The sequence below is a fragment of the Pseudochaenichthys georgianus genome, chromosome 6, assembly GCF_902827115.2.
Source record: "Pseudochaenichthys georgianus chromosome 6, fPseGeo1.2, whole genome shotgun sequence".
NCBI lineage: Eukaryota > Metazoa > Chordata > Actinopteri > Perciformes > Channichthyidae > Pseudochaenichthys > Pseudochaenichthys georgianus.
Genome location: NC_047508.1, coordinates 36,633,552 through 36,651,116, shown reverse-complemented (window position 1 = coordinate 36,651,116; position 17,565 = coordinate 36,633,552). Strand labels below are relative to the sequence as shown.

General features: G+C 41.5%; 1 protein-coding gene across 1 annotated transcript in view; it reads right to left on the bottom strand.

Annotated features, from left to right (window-relative positions):
- ankrd26 (ankyrin repeat domain containing 26) overlaps positions 1-4,977 on the bottom strand; it is a 53,336-nt gene extending 48,359 nt beyond the window's left edge. Inside the window, exons 1-10 of the mRNA XM_034085124.2 lie at positions 4,919-4,977; positions 3,555-3,849; positions 2,627-2,741; positions 2,313-2,486; positions 1,815-1,921; positions 1,183-1,320; positions 806-960; positions 352-388; positions 200-269; positions 65-116 (exon numbers count right to left, since the gene is read on the bottom strand). Coding sequence (XP_033941015.1) covers positions 65-116; positions 200-269; positions 352-388; positions 806-960; positions 1,183-1,320; positions 1,815-1,921; positions 2,313-2,486; positions 2,627-2,741; positions 3,555-3,754 — 1,048 coding nt within the window. The 5' untranslated portion in view covers positions 3,755-3,849; positions 4,919-4,977. The remainder of the gene's footprint in view (positions 1-64; positions 117-199; positions 270-351; positions 389-805; positions 961-1,182; positions 1,321-1,814; positions 1,922-2,312; positions 2,487-2,626; positions 2,742-3,554; positions 3,850-4,918) is intronic.
- Positions 4,978-17,565: the final 12,588 nt, after the last annotated feature.

Sequence of the window (17,565 nt, the reverse complement as noted above, 5' to 3'; positions counted from 1 at the left end):
AACTAAGTACGGCAAAGTACTTGGTGTAAAAGCGGCTCTGATAAGGGTAAAATATTCGTATTACCTTTTCCTCTTTTCGATGCAATCATTTTCCTCAGGTTTACCTTCGATGGTTTCTGAAAGACAGTATAACAATTGAAGGATAGAACAAAATTCAGAAAAAACTCAGTCTACAAGAAGAAAAGGAACATCACCCAACCTTTTCGATTAAAACGGATTCATCATCGTCATCTGATGAAGCCCATTCATCTGCAGCACTCTTTGAAACCCTGAAAAGGTGAGAAGAATGGTTTGAGCCAGGACGGCAATTGTAATCCTAGGTTATAATCCACAAAAAGAGAACTGCCTTACCGACTTAAAGACTCCGACTGAGAATTGTCTTCAAAATCTGCAAGAAAACAGAGCAGCTTATGTTCAGCATCAGGTGGATACATTTTAGGAAGGCATGTCATTTTTTAATATATTATCTGTCAAATAGAGACAAGGAGAGCATGTCATTTTTTAAACGCAGAAACAGTTTGGTGCACGAGGCGCTACAAATTAAGAAGCATAAACATCCATCTTTAGGGACTTATTGATCAGTACTGTCACCAGACTGACAGCATTTGACTGGTTGAACTATAAAAGCTCATCTAAGCAAAGTTATACCTCCCCCTGCTTCATTTGCTCGATGCTCTAGAATCCAGTCAAGAGGTAATGCATGAGGAGTAAATCAAATAATCAAAGTCAATAATAATTACAAACAACCATAATATCCTCACACCACTCTTATTGATTATTATGTGATAAAAATGCATCACCCTACCATCTTTATCAATGGCTGGTCCTCCCAAAGAGAAGCCCGCTTCAACGTTTTGGGAAGGACTACTCAACACGGTCTTCTTCTTGCTCAGCCCTTGATTTGATATAGAAGGCCCTTCATTCTTCTGGGTACCGTGCTCAATGATCAGGAGGGAACATCTACAAGAGAGTCAAGACAATGATGTAAAATGTCAGAAGCCTTAAAAAGTAAAAGTTTTAAAACTAAATTGTTTCCTAATGAATAAACAAACACAATTATCCATTTGAGAGATTTGGTAGTTTGTTCCAGTGTTGCACTCCAGAGAGACTCCACAAATCCATGAACTGCAAAATAAATACCACTCTAGGGAAATATGTGCAAAGAAAATAATCAGAGCTTACGGATGATGCCCATTCATCACAGCGTAATCATCGGCTGACCATCCTTTGGTATCCTTTATTGTGATATCGGCGTCAAACCTCAGAAGCAGCCGCAACATACTGATTTGTCCATTGCCTGCAGCTAACATTAAAGCGGACCTGCAGGTTAAAAAAAATGATAGCAAAATGAACATTTGTAAACAAAGAATTATGCAACATTAAAGGTAGGGTAGGTAAGAATGGAGAAACCAGCTCGAGTGCGCTAGAATTTGAAAGTACACAACCGGAAAAAATCTGCCCCTTCCTTCAGACTTCCTTACAGAGCCCCTCCTCCAACACACACGAACGCGCACATGGCCAATGAGGGCACGAGGTAAGTTTGTGCACAGATGGAAGGCTGACAGGCAGTTAGGCCGTCCAGTTATATTAGCCGGGCCGGCTTAAATGATTGGTCGTGCTTTTTACAGCGCCACGGCTTCCACAGATGAATTTTTTTATATATTTATTGTCAAAGCATTTAATGTATTCATTGCTATCGGGATCTTAAGAGCATTCCATGGAATATAAGAAAAAGTGTTTCTGAAGTGAATGACCTACCCCACCTTTAAGGTTATTGGACATGCTTAAGAAATGTCTCATTGTTCAGTACTGACCTTTGGCTTTGGTCCATGATATTTATATCAGCCCGCTCTTTGAGGAGAAATTCAGCCATCTCGATATGGTCCTCACGGACTGCCACAATCAAGGGTGTGAATCCCTCCTAAATATGAGATCACAGTTAACAACTATATTTTTTTCATCAACAGAACAGCAACAACTCATCATAGACTGAAACTCAAATATGATAGCTGACAGACACATTTATTTAGTTTTAATATCTTTCTTTATTTTCTAGCATTTGACTATCGCCTACAGATATACCACTGAATGCATACAAAAATGACATCTATCTCCCAGCAAACATTTTGAATTTTAATAGAAGGAAACTCGAATATGTGTGGCTTAAAACGTTAATAATGGTTTGGCATGATAAGGGCTGTTAATTATTTTTTCTTCAATGAAGATAACAGGAGTATGCCTAAATATTGTCCAACCACTACCATCTATCATCACTAAGTTGTGAGCTGTTGTAGACAGAAAGACGGAATCACCTTATTGTGTGCATTGATGTCGGCCTCGTGCTCCAGCAGAGCGATAGTAGTTGACATGGATGGGATGTTTGCCGATAAATGTAGTGCTGTATTGCCATTGATGTCGACCAGGTTAGGCTCGGCATGATTCTCCAGCAGTATTTTGACACAGGAATCATGCTGGCACTGCACTGCCTGATAGAGATGAGATTGATATGATTGCACAGGTCAGGCTTTAAACAATGTATGAGGAAAGTAGCAAACTTTGATCATCACAATATGTTCAACATAAATGAAGAACCACTCTCTGGTGGAGTCTCATCATCCAGGATTACCTTCATTAGGGCGGATCTATTTTGATTGTCGCATAGGTTAAGCTTGGCTTTGCTCTCAACGAGAAACTGCACCACTTCAGCATGTCCACTGGCACAGGCAATATGAAGCGCAGTTCTGAAATGGTAAATGACAGTGTTTCTCATTAGCGTGCAATCTCTTTCTTACAAAAATCCTTCTACTTAGCTGACAAGGATAATTGTAAGCTTATCTTTAGAGCACCTTGATGAACAGCTGCACTCATTGAGGTGCCTGAAATACTGTATATCAATGATGATATTTCACAAGCTATACTGTAACGTGCCTTAAGTAGCATACATAAGCAACTCACTTTTGAGACCCCAATTGTAAATGGTAACAAGATCCCACTTTGAAACATAAGTAGAAAAGAAACAATGGGGTGTCGTGTACATTTTAATTGTTGCTTCAAAAAGACGGCAGTTTGCTGTTTACAGTCAAAAGTACTGAACATGTACTAGCTCTAATATACAAAGACAAGGTTTCAATACTTGTATCAACAACATACCCTAAACCTGCTACATTATGAAAACTATGGCTCTAGTATTGCAATACTATTCTTAAAAAGAGCTTTGCTATTTCAAGAGCACAATAAATTGATCCATATGATTGGCTGCATTCCTTTTTGGGGAACAGTTTTTGTTTTGAATCAACTCATTTGTTAAACAAAGGGATACAGTATTAAAATAGGCCAAGGGTCAATAGTGAACTCTTATACATACCAATTTTAAAAAGAGTGAAAAAAGATGGTTAAACATAATGTGTTAACAGAGATATACAGTAGATAAGTGTATATCTAATACAAATAAAATAACATTTATTAAGATATGCATGTGGACTATATTAGTAGGGTTAATAAGACATACTGTACAACTTCAAAGATGTGACAACAAGTGCTTCAAAGCCACTTACCTGTTTTCCTTGTCAAGTTGATTGATATCATTCTTTTTGGCGAGCTGCCTCAACTTTGCCAGATCACCCCCTGATGCAGCCTTGTGAACCTTGCCGAGGTCCTTGTCTTTCAGGTCATAGCCAACAGAAAGCACACTCCCGTTGTCAGGAGTACCGGACGGGTGTTTCTTTTTCTTGGTGAAGCTGAATATTTTCTTCATTGTGCACAGCGGCACAACATTGCTTTTGCACCGTCACTAACGTTATCTGCCACTCATGAGGCGCCGGAGGATCACCACAGGCGGCTGTCCCATCCCTACAAATAAGACGTGCAAAGCGGATTAGAAGTCTATAAAACAGTGCGGTGTTTCTTGAACATATAGCGTTAAATAAATCCCACAAACAGTCAAACATTCTTCCTCATACAAAAATATACAGTGAAACAACCTAGCTGTAGTGCACATGCGGTGCAAGTAATCAACTAATGCTACTAAGCATAACATTAAGTATCTAATTACCTTAATGTAGCTCTAGGTGACTGTAAAAACACAGCTGTCATGCTAACGACAGTAAGCTACACGTACCGTCATTGTATTATCCATACCTGAAACAAGGACGTCCTCTGCGTTATTTAGCAGCAAAGCATATCAACGTTTCACTAGAGCCATGTTAATGCTATTACGATGCACAGAACCGAACCCGTCCAAATTGTCAGACGTTACTCGGCGTTGGTTATAGCATCTCTATATATATTGTATCTTGTTACTATGGTAACTGTGCAAATGGTATGCTAACGTAACGCTAAATACCAAAGGTTATCCTATGTTGCTAATTCTAAGAACTCAATAAACCTACTGTTTTTTTAAAATGCTGTAACGGAACACTCACTGCAACACATACTACGCTCATATAAAATAAAAAAGCTTGAGCTTTGGTCAGTGTCAAAAGCTATATTCTGGATTAGTTGTTGCCTAGCAACCTAACCTCCGTTGGCTGCCTCCCACGTCGTCACTTCACAAATGATGCAAACCGCCACATTTAAAAATGGATGTGTAGCAGAGTCAAGAACAGCTGGGATTGTCGCTGCAGCTTCAGTTTATTAAGCAAAGACTCGGTTTGGTTCAAAGACACTTGTGCTGTCCTTCCAACAAGACTACAAGAGTGAAGGACTCTTTAGCTAATGCTATCCTCAGGTGAAACAAACTTAACCCTGCTAAATCAATGCTAATTAGCAAACTCCACACATCAGAACCGAAGTGAGTATTACCAGCTAGGTTACTAAGAAGTATAAAGTTAAGTCGAATAAAAAGGAATCATGTAATGTTTTAAAGCTAAGCATTACGCAAGCATATGTGTATATACTGCTTATTAACTTAAGCACTAACCTGTTGATTGTCGGAGTCAGAACAGAGAGCTAAGCTAACGAAAGAATCCTGACAAAAACGTGCTGGCTGTTTGGGGTTAGAAGGAACCAATCAGATACGAGTTCGCGGTAACGAGTAACCAATAGGCGGCCTCTGTGAGTGTAAAAGGTTGGTTGACCAGTCACGGAGGGTTGTTGGAAGCGAAGGTTTGTTGTGCAATGTCAAAAGTGTACCACTTGATGGTGACATTTGTCTTGAAATCTTATGTTTGCAGTGCTATTATGATCTGTAGTTACATAACACTTTAGCTCCATACATTTTATTTTGACAAATGATCAATTGTTATGATAAAAGAATGCAAGCAGGGGCTCACATCCAAACCTTAAAATGTAAAATGGTTGTAAAGTCTGCTCTCATATTGTAATGTATTTCTAGTGTACAGCAATGAACAGAAATACCCAATATAATGCAATCCAATTCAACCTCAGTCTATGTACTCAAAATGCCATTAAACTGAATTAAGACATCTTTGACACACATTAATAATAATAATAATGAGTTCCATTTATAAAGCACTTCATATTTGAATGCAAATCCCGAAGTGCTACAAGTAGTGAGCATGAACAGTATAAATAAACATTACACAACACGGTAGAATTAATTAAAAAGCAATAATAAAAATAAAATAAAAATAAATAAAAATAAAAATAAAAGGGTGATAAAAATGTCTAGGCAAAGGCTCTTTTGAAGAGATGGGTTTTGAGGCCTTTTTTAAAAGCCTCCACGGTCTGTGGTGCTCTCATTTGGTCGGGGAGAGCGTTCCACAGGCTGGGAGCAGCCGAGCAGAAGGCCCGGTCTCCCATAGTACGGAGCTTAGTCCTGGGGGGTTTGAGGAAATTGGAGTTGCTGGAACGGGTGGTCCGCAAGGAGGTAAGGGGGGTGAGGAGTTCCTTGAGGTAGGGAGGGGCAGTTCCATGGACACACTGGTGGGTGAGGACGGAGACCTTGAATTCGATCCTCAGTTCCACGGGTAGCCAGTGTAGTGCTTTAAGGATGGGGGTGATGTGATCATATTTGCGCACCCTCATCAGGATCCTAGCAGCGCTGTTCTGGATGTACTGGAGCTTCTGGATGCTTTTGTTAGGGATCCCGATGAGGAGTGCATTGCAGTAATCCAGCCTGGAGGAGACAAAGGCGTGGACCAGCTTTTCGGCATCAGACAGAGTGAGTGTGGGGCGGAGTTTGGCGATGTTCCTGAGGTGGTAAAAGGAGTTCTTGCACAGCTGTTTAATGTGGGCCTCAAAGGTCAGATGGGCGTCCATTTTGTGTTAATCTTTATGCACAAGATCTCCTTCTACCTTATAGGGAAACGGGTTGTTATATTCAGTAAGCCATATGAGTTTATTTTCCTTTTTACAGCTGCTTAAAGCTTCAGAAGATACTCAGTCAATGTAGTTGATGTCCATGACAGCCATCCATGCCTCTATCCGATAATGTGTTTAAGATTGTTTTGGTGGCAGGGGGTTGCTTTTCAGTTGATGGTGTAGAATGGGGGAGTGAGAATGTGACATCTAACAAAGCTTCAAGGGCTGGAATTGAACCTCGGACAACACGGTTATGTGGAATACACTGCAACCACACGGGAGACAAATCCCTCCCCATGTTCTACTTTTTAAACTGTGATTTGAGATGTTTCGAGGCCTCATTCTCTGCTTCCAGAAAAGCAAGTTTTTTTTATACACATTTATTTTTGTATTCTCACCTGTCTATAGGCTACTGTCTTGCCAACATGGTATTTTAATTGTATACAAATCAAACAATCATTTGAGAGCTACAGTAAGTACTGTAATAGTCTATAGTGAGATGACAAATACAATCCAACCCTGACTGGCTCTGTTCAGGTGTCAAATAACTATACCTTATTTAGAATTATAATTTTAAAAAATAGTACAGAGCAATACAATAAAAATAATTAAACTGGCACAAGGTACTTTCTTTCATTTTTTCAGAACACAGTCGATCATTGTTAGAAATATAGTGGTGTTGTAAAGAGCAATGTAAGGAAATGTATATTATGAGTTACAGTTTCCAAGAGATTCAGAGATTAAGAGAGTTTTTCATTTGAATATTTTCTAACCACAGGATCGTAAGACATGTATAAAATCAAATCAAGTATTATTTATATAGCACATTTATAAACGATTTTTGGTCAAGCCAAAGTGCTGTACATATAATAAAAATAGCCTACAGTAGAGACACTTTACAGCTAATACAATAACACAGATTGTTCAGAATATCAGTATGAGAAAAACGACACCCTCTATCCTTAGACCCTCACATCGTACAAGGAAAAACTTCTGGAGAAAAACCCACAGTTTAGAGGGAAAAAATGGGAGAAACCTCAGGGAGACCAACAGAGGAGAGATCCCTCTCCCAGGACGGACAGACGTGCAATAGATGCCGTGTGTAAATCGAAGAGATAATACATTTTACAGCATAGGTAGACCAAATGTTTGGAAATGCATGTGTCTGTAATAAGAAGATGAATCCACGAGGATGTCAGCTACAATCCTGTGGGATCCTTCAGGGAGGCAGCAAGACGAGACCCAGACAGGACCGCAGAGACAAGTTCAGCCACGACCCGAAGTCCACAACTTAATCCAGAACTCAGGATAGAGGATCCAGGACACAGGACCACAGCAAGAGGATCAGCCTCGACTCCGGATCCCGGCGTAGATGTAGACACAAAACAAGAAAACATGTGGCTGGGTTAATCGGAACAAGAGAATACACAGACAGACAGACAGACAGACAGACAGACAGACAGACAGACAGACGGAAGAGCACTCCCTTAGAATAGGTTGAGGGCAAAGGGTAGCAAGTAAGAGAGTAAGAAACATAGCTGGAGAGGCACACTCAGGGAACAAGGTCCCCACTGGAGCCTTAGTTGGAAATTGATGAGAGATAGGGAGGTACGCTGTGTCTACGAATTGTAACACTCCCCGGCCTGTCTAAGCCACTCTACAAACCGTTTTCCTCTAATAAAACTTGAAAGGTTAGAGAGGGAAAAGGTCCTGGATAAATGTTATTCTTGATAAGAGAAGCCTAGAAGGCCAGAGAGAAAAAGTGAGTTTTAAGTGTTGATTTAAAACCCCTAGGGTCTGGGCCGACATCACATGGAGGGGCAAAATATTCCAGAGCCTGGGGCCCACTGCTGCGAATGCTCTGTACCCTCTGGTTTTGAGCCTGGTCTTAGGCACTATCAGCAGCAGCTGATCAGCCGACCTTAAAGAGCCTGTGACACGGTTTTCCCCCATCATCCAAACCCATCAATTTGAGTACATATTGTCCCCTTGAAAACCGCTACTGAACTGATTTTGGATATTTGTACTTTGATAACCATTAATCTGCCTTCAATGTTGACAATTTTCTGGATCTTCTCGCGGATTCTTCAAGTCCCGCCAAATGATGGGTGACGTCATTGCGGGCACAGCGCTCCAGCTGCACCGTCCAGGATCCCAGCATCTGCATGTAAACCTTTATATATATACAGTCAGATGTAAACGCACGACGGCGCACACAGCAGCAAGCTCAGACAGCGATGACAGGTTAATGTTGAACGTGTCTGAGAGCTCATATGAGGCTGAAGGATCGGTTTATGTTGTATCTGTTAGAAGTTTAGGAATGAGGTGCGTCAATATGGGCGATCATATGGTCATGTAGCCAGTGGGACTGGGACTAAAAATCATCCCGGGACTCTCGACCGGCCCACTTCGGTACCGCTAGTAAATTGTCAACGGGGGGAGTGGGGGATGTCAGGGGCGGCGGGTCCTACGACGCTGGTTATCAACTCGGTAAATCAAGCCAGGGTTTCTCTCTCCAGCTGAGAGCGCGTTCACGTCTAAGACACGAGTGGATCTGACTTTAATTACATTTGTCTCTAGTGTTTCGTCAACATAATGTGTTAAATAATACTTCTGCATCCAGTCTGTGACACTGCGAGTGTTGCACGGCCAGATGAGGCTGGAGAAGCTGACTCAGATAAGGAAATATATGATATATTATGATATTATATGATCGATGATCTGATTGATGATGTCATATGAATGATAAGTGCGACACGTCGGCGTCTTCTCTGCATACGGCAGTTTAAACTGTATTTCCTTTATCCTGTAATATGACTTGAGAGATTTAAACTCCGCACACTGAGTTGATCTCTTTTCTATAGACGCCGGAGGCGGGCAGCGTCAGGTAAAAGAAGTTATTTAGCCTTCTCAAACCTGAGCCTCACGCGCCGCCTATGGGGGATGTGCTAGTTACTTATCCGACCGGCCCACTTCGGTACCGGCCCATCGGGATTCGTCCCGATAGCCAGTCCGCCACTGCACCCAGCCCACGTAAACTGTCAACGGGGGGAGCCTCGCTGCGGGGAAACGGTGGACCTAGTGTCCCGATCGGAGTGGGAATAATAATAATAATCCGTGCATTTTATCCATTCATTTCACCAACATTGTGGTAAAAAAACCACACGTTTAATCCACGTTGTTGGTGTACTACAACTACAAAAAGCATCGGTTTGTTTTCTCATCAGGAAATGCAGACCGGCTCAAACAAACGATCATTTAATGTATCATATGTTCGCCGAATTGACATGAAAGCACTAATAAATGTAGTTTCATCCACTTGAGTTTACAACCACAAAAATAATCGATTTGTTTTTATATCACATCCGACGGGAGGAAATTCAGCAGCTCTCACTCCCGATTTGTATTCCTAATGTAATCATCATCTTCACCACGATCATTTATGTTTATGTCGCCGAATTGACATGAAAGCACTGACGAATATGAATATACTGTAGTCAACTTCATTAAAACGTTATTAACGTGCCTAATCTCAGTAATTCACCATTTCTACGCATGACAACACACTTTGTCCGTGTTTGGCTCTCGAAGCGTTCCCGCATTGACGTCACTTCCGGCTTCCCCCAAAACTTCAAAATGAGTCGAAGGAATTTCCCACGATGTTCGAAATTATTGATATTTAACGGAACGGTATCGCTTTTTCTTTTTTAAACTGACGGTTCGAGATGACTAGTAGCCCAATATTTCATTGCACAACAGTTGTTGGGATGGTGTCACAGGCTCTTTAAGGCTCTGTCTGGGGTGTAGCGATGGAGGAGTTTGGCTACATAGGCCGGAGCCAGCCCATTTAGGGCTTTGAAAACAAATAAAAGGATTTAAAAATCTATTCTGAACCGAACTTGAAGCCAGTGCAATGAGGCCAGAATTGGGGTGCTCTGGTCTAGCTTTTTATGGCCAGTTAGAAGACGTGCAGCTGCGTTCTGCACTAGCTGGAGGCGTCTAATTGAGGCCTGGTCCATACCCACATACAGAGCATTGCAGTAATCCAGTCTCGAGGTAACAAAGGTGTTAATAACCCTTTCTAGGTCTTTAAAAGATAAAAACGACTTGGTTTTGGCCAATAGTCGTATTTTAAGAAAGCAGGTCTTGACTACGGTGCTGACCTGCTTATCAAATGTAAAAGCGCTATTGAAGGTCACTCCAAGATTCATGACAGAGGGGAGGATATTTTTACTGAGGGAGCCCAGAATATCAACCGGAGAGGCTGGAGGTCGGGGTCCAAAAAAGATGCACATACATCATAATCACTGACAAAAAAATCACTGACAAAAATAGTATATAAATAAGTCTACAACACAGGATATACCTACATCTTAGACCACACCGACTGTTGAGTGATGCCTGAATTGTGCAGGTCCACTGAGTTCAACCACCCTGTTGCGAGAGGAAATATCTGGAGTCAACAATCCATGCTTGTGACGCTGTCGGTTGCTGGGATCTGGGATATTTTTGAGCCAGGATCAATGAGCCTGACTCATATGTCAATTCAAATCCCAGGTGCTTGTTATATGTGAACCATTAGCCAATCTTTTTGACAGCCAATTGTCAAGAGGCTGAATAAAAGTTCTAAGCAACAGAAAAAAAACCTCTAAAAATCTATATGCTGTCTTTATTTGTGAAACAAGCGCTGACACAGACATTTTTCTTGTCTTTGCAGGTATTTTGCAGATTATAGATGACAGGCAATTATCTTGGTTGGAGCTCTCCGCCACTGCAAATAAGATGTTTTGATGTAATACTAAGCTAGACTTTCTAAGCCACCAATCCTTGTTGCAAAAAGAGTAGTTACTTTGTTATTGCAACACTTGCTCAAATTGTCACTTTCTCGGTTTGGAGCAATTGTATGAGGAGTTGTTTCAAAACCAACTAGCCAGCCATCTCCCTCTGATGTTATATTGTGTCCTGTCTACCTTGATTTGACTTTGATTTTGAAGGTACAAACAATCCCCACTAAAATGTATACTATCATTAAAATACATGATAGAATGTATAGTAAATTGTAAAAAACTCCATCCATCAAAAACACTTACAGTTGCAAGAAAATAATACCACACAAACAATTATATGTTTTCATGTTTTTATTGAACACACCATGTAAATATTCACAGTGCAGGGTGGAAAAAGTACGTGAACCCCTAGGCTAAAGACTTCTTCAAGAGCTAATTGGAGTCAGGAGTCAGCCAACCTGGAGTCCAATCAATGAGACGAGATTGGAGGTGTTGGTTAAAGCTGCCCTGCCCTATAAAAAATACACACCAGTTTTGAATTTGCTATTCTTAAGAAGCATTGCCAGATGTGAACCATGCACAAAAGAGCTCTCAGAAGACCTACGATTAAGAATTGTTGACTTGCATAAAGCTGGAAAGGGTTACAAAAGTATCTCTAAAAGCCTTGATGTTCATCAGTCCACGGTAAGACAAGTTGTCTATAAATGGAGAAAGTTCAGCACTGTTGCTACTCTCCCTCGGAGTGGCTGTCCTGTAAAGATGACTGCAAGAGCACAGCGCAGAATGCTCAATGAGGTGAAGAAGAATCCTAGAGTGTCAGCGAGAGTCTTAAAGAAATCTCTGGCACATGCTAACATCTCTGTTGACGAATCTACGATACGTAAAACACTGAACAAGAATGGAGTTCATGGGAGGACACCACGGAGGAAGCCACTGCTGTCCATAAAAAACATTGCTGCACGTTTGAAGTTTGCAAAAGAGCACCTGGATGTTCCACAGCACTACTGGCAAAATATTCTGTGGACAGATGAAACCAAAGTTGAGTTGTTTGGAAGGAACACACAACGCTATGTGTGGAGAAAAAAGGCTCAGCACACCCACATCAAAACTTCATCCCAACTGTGAAGTATGGTGGAGGGAGCATCATGGTTTGGGGCTGCTTTGCTGCCTCAGGGCCTGGACAGATTGCCATCATCGACGGAAAAATGAATTCTCAAGTTTATCAAGACATTTTGCTGGAGAACTTAAGGCCATCTGTCCACCAATTGAAGCTCAACAGAAGATGCAACAGGACAACGACCCAAAGCACAGAAGTAAATCAACAACAGAATGGCTTCAACAGAAGAAAATACACCAACTGGAGTGGCCCAGTCAGAGTCCTGACCTCAACCCAATTGAGATGCATGACCTCAAGAGAGCGATTCACACCAGACATCCCAAGAATATTGCTGAACTGAAACAGTTTTGTAAAGAGGAATGGTCCAAAATTCCTCCTGACCGTTGTGCAGGTCTGATATGCAACTATAGGAAACGTTTGGTTGAGGTTATTGCTGCCAAAGGAGGGTCAACCAGTTATTAAATCCAAGGATTCACCCTGCACTGTGAATGTTTACATGGTGTGTTCAATAAAAACATGAACACATATAATTGTTTGTGTGGTTATAGCTTAAGCAGACTGTGTGTGTCTATTGTTGTGACTTAGATGAAGATCAGAACACATTTTATGACCAATTTATGCAGAAATCCAGGTAGTTCCAAAGGGTTCACATACTTTTTCTTGCAACTGTATGATGTACATTGCTACGAAGATTGATATTTTGGTTGTTGGGAGTAAAAAAAGACAGAATAGTATTTCTGGAATTCTTATCATCTGGTAATTCTCTCAAAGAATGTAACGAGACATATCTTGGGTAACGATTGTCAAATGACTTTTCAGATGATAAAGATATCAGAAGTTATTATGCTCACTTGTAAATTCTCAATTTGTTTATATTTAAAGCATTTTGTACCCAGCTATATACTGCCCACTTGTGGTGTAATTATAGAAGAAGCATGTAGAGACTTATCGTGGCCTATCACGATGATGACTTCAACTTCAACAAAGTGTAGTGCCATAATAAGAGATCTTATCTTATGATGTATATGCAGGCTTTGATACATTATTCTGGCCTAGGCTGTATTTGTTCAACCTCCAGACAGGGAAGATAGACGAACTAACATCTCTGTTAACCGCCTTTGCTTTCTCACTGTCTCCATCCCCACCAACTCATAAAGCTGGCAATGTCCTTGATCTCATATTCTCAAGGAACTGCACTACTTCTAACCTCTATGTAAACCCGCTCCACACATCCAATCACTTCTTCATTTCATTCTCTCTACCCCTTTCCAAACATAACAAACTAATCTCTTCTCATCCTGCACCTGTCCGCCGTAACCTCCGTTCCCTCTCCCCCTCTACCTTTGCCTCATCGGTGCTCTCAGCTCTCCCTTCCTCTGACTCGTTCCAACTCCTGCCTCCAAACTCTGCTGCAGAAACTCTCCTCTCTACTCGACCTCCTAACCTATCAGGCTCTCCTCTCCTCTTTCTCTGCTTCGATCTCTCAGACAAAAAGCACTTTCTTTCAAGATAAGATCCAATCTTCCTATTCCAATCCCCAAAACTATTTTCCATCTTCTCCACTCTCTTGGATCCTCCCAAAGCCCCTTCCCCCTCCTCCCTTCTGTCAAGCGACTTTGTTAACCACTTTGAAAAAAGGTTGATGATATTCGCTCTTCTTTTTCTGACTCACCTTTACTCACCACTGGGTCACCAGACCCACATTTCACCCACACACTAACCTCCTTTTCCCCTCTCTCTCCAAGTGAGGTTCTTACCATCATTACCTCTGCCTGCCCTACCACCTGTCCTCTGGACCCTATCCCCTCAAACCTCCTTCAGACTATCGCTCCTGATATTCTACCGTTTCTCACCCATTATCATAGCCTTAAATAGTCTTAAGGAGGCAAGAGTAAACCCTCTCCTAAAGAAACCCACTCTCAACCCGTCTGATGTTATAAACTACAGGCCTGTCCCCGTTCCTGTCTAAAACACTTGAACGCGCTGTCTTTAAACAACTCTCCTGTTATCTCCATCAGAACAACCTTCTGGATCCACACCAGTCTGGTTTCAAGGCAGGTCACTTCACAGAAACTGCTCTCATTACTGTCACTGAGTAACTGCACACTGCCAAAGCAGCATCCCTCTCCTCTGTCATCATCCTGTTGGACCTGTCTGCTGCATTCGACACGGTGAACCATCAGATCCTCCTTCACACTCTCCAAGAACTTGGAGTTTCAGGCTCTGCACCCTCCTCACCTCATACCTCAAAGACCACACCTACAGGGTAACTTGGAGAGGGTCAGAGTCCGACCCTTGTCAATTAACTACAGGGGTCCCTCAGGGCTCTGTTCTTGGTCCCCTCCTCTTCTACCTGTACACAAACTCGCTCGGATCAGTCATTAGCCCGCATGGTTTTACACTGCTACGCTGACGACACCCAATTAATTCTGTCCTTTCCCCGCTCAGAGACCCAGGTCGTCGCACACATCTCTGCTTGTCTAGCTGACATCTCTCAGTGGATGTCTGCTCATCACCTCAAGCTCAACCTTGACAAGACTGAACTGCTTTTCCTTCTGGGAAAAGATTGTCCCACTCTTGAGCTGACAATCAACATCGGCACCTCTGTTGTTTCCCCGACTCAGACTGCAAGGAATCTGGGTGTGATCCTAGATAACAAACTGTCCTTCACTGCAAACATCACTACTACAACCCGCTGCTGCAGATACACGCTTTACAACATCAGGAGGATATGTCCCCAGCTGACCCAGAAAGCGACGCAGCTTCTGGTCCAGGCTCTCGTCACCTCACACCTAGACAACTGCAACTCCCTTTTGGCTGGTCTACCTGCATGTGCCATACGACCTCTGCAGCTCATCCAGAATGCAGCGGCTCGTCTGGTCTTCAACCTTCCAAAATGTTCCCACACCACTCCGCTCCTCCGCTCACTTCACTGGCTTCCAGTAACTGCTAGAATCCACTTCAAGATACTGGTACTTGCATACCATGCTGCGAATGGATCTGGCCCTTCCTACATCCTGGACTCGCTGCACCCTCGCTGCGAGGGGGACCCAAGTTCCCATCAGCAAAAACACGTGGGTTTTCTATCCTGGCTCCAAAATGGTGGAATGAGCTCCTCATTGACATCAGGACAGCAGAAAGCCTGCACATCTTCCGGCGCAGACTGAAAACTCATCTCTTTCGACTCCACTTCGAGCGATAGAATTACTAACAAAGAACTGCTAACAAAGCACTTATATACTAATAAAGGACTGGCTTATCTATAGCCAGTTGAGTAGCACTTGAAATGTTTGGCTTTATGAAACCTGATGTACTTATATGATTCTGTTTTCTTCAAGGTTGTGTCTTCCTGGTCGAATGTACTTATTGTAAGTCGCTTTGGATAAAAGCGTCAGCTAAATGCAATGTAATGTAATGTAATTTGTTGTGTGTTTTGTTTCACATTTAGTATGCTATGCATTCCCTCTGTGTGTCCTTTATAAGGTCATTCTTATTGTTATTATTAATACACCTGAGGTTAAAGGAGATAACATCACGGGTGACTATGAAGCTTTGTTAAATATGTCTCATATATTACACATAAATGTAAGTTTGTGTAGAGTATGGCTCTAATCCCAAACAATATCTGTGTCCCCTATCCTTTTTGTTGCCTGCCTCTTGGCCCTTTACCGTAGGATGCTTTATTTGTTCCCCCAGTTTTATTAACATTCCCATCCGGTCCTGGTATGTAACAGACTTAAAACTATGTTCATTTAATCTTTTCATCATTTCAACAGTCATATTAGGTTATTTAATGTTCATTCAGGGTTTGATCTTATCTGCAATATGATTTATATTGTCATCTTATTATAATCATCTCATCATCACAGTACTGTGCTTTATCTGAACCAATAAACTCAACAGACTGATCTCCTCCTCTGTCCTGATGTAAACTTTGATCAGCTCATTGATGTCCTTTTACGGCTAAAATGTGCGGTATACAGTCTAAGAAGAATCTACAACCACACTGCTAGACATGTCAGTTAAAATAAGAGTGTAAGCTTAATGGTGCTGGAGTAAAAGTCAGACGTCAGTTGGATTTATCCTCCAGAGTTCACAAGTCCCTTAGAAAAGATAAACAAGACAGGGGTTTGCATATGTCCACCTCATTTATATGTATCATGCTTATTTAAAGAGGCCAACAACATAAAATAACATAACAACTTGAGCTATTCCAGTTATCTGATAGTGTTTATAGAAAAACACCTTGAACATCAACTTCTTACAGTTGCATCCTGTTTCCGTCATAGGAGCACGCAAGTGTTTTCCTGTCAAAATGCCGCCTCACAAGACTGAGCTGTCTCTCACAGGGAGCTAATCCACACCTCATCAAACTGACTGACAGTCCACAAATGGTCCCTCTACAAGAGCGGTGAAAGGTGTTAGTGTTAGCGCTGGATATTGGGCATGGGGAGAAGAAAAACATCATTCACAGAGGAATTACGGATCAGTAACCTTTTCAGTGATTCATAGAGTGAGTGAATGTGGAGGGAAAGAGAGGCTTGCCTTAGTGGGTGATTATTTATCTCAAAAATAACATATTGAGTATGCATGGCCACATTCCATATACTTTAATCTTACATCATCTACAGTATGTCGATATGCAGATGGATTTTGGTCCTTATAGGGAAACTGTTTCTGTTTCCACAAGAAAATATTTGCATTTGTCACGTGATCTTTAATGTATGTTTCCTGGAATTGAACACCCAGCCACTTGACTTCATGCCTCCGTCACAGGCCATGAATAGTGACATTAAACTGGAAGTTGGGAACTCAACAGGGGAACAATTTTCCCATATGTTTTCCTTTTGCTCTGAGGCAGATGGGTTTAAAGCAGGAAGTCCATGATGTCCTTTATGTGAACCATTTGCTGTTTTTCATTCGAGAGCTGAAGTCTTTCATGTTCTTTTTGTGGTACAGTTAATTTAAAACAACTCAAGTGGCTTCAGGGTTAAGGCCACTTTATGTGTTTGCTTTGAATGGGGCAAGCATTAAGGAAGTGCATGTAGAAATATCCTTTTCCTCAAATTGTCTCTTATTGCTCCGCTCTGACCCCAAGAATGTATGGAAGGATATATATTAATACTCTACGACATACAGGGCAAAGATTCATCTACAGGGCACACTGTATATGTGAAATTAGAGCAGTGCTGCAATGGGTGTTTTTATTACAAACAGTAAATATGAAAAAGGGTAAATTACTGATTAATTTAACTTAAGAATTCATATGGTCCTCATGTAAAATTATACATTTAATTAAATAGTTCAGAAGCTCTCTTCCCAAGCTCAAAATAGGCTTCAACAGAACTTGGATCTGTGATATTTGAGAAACAAATAAACAAAACTGGGAGATTGTTCGAA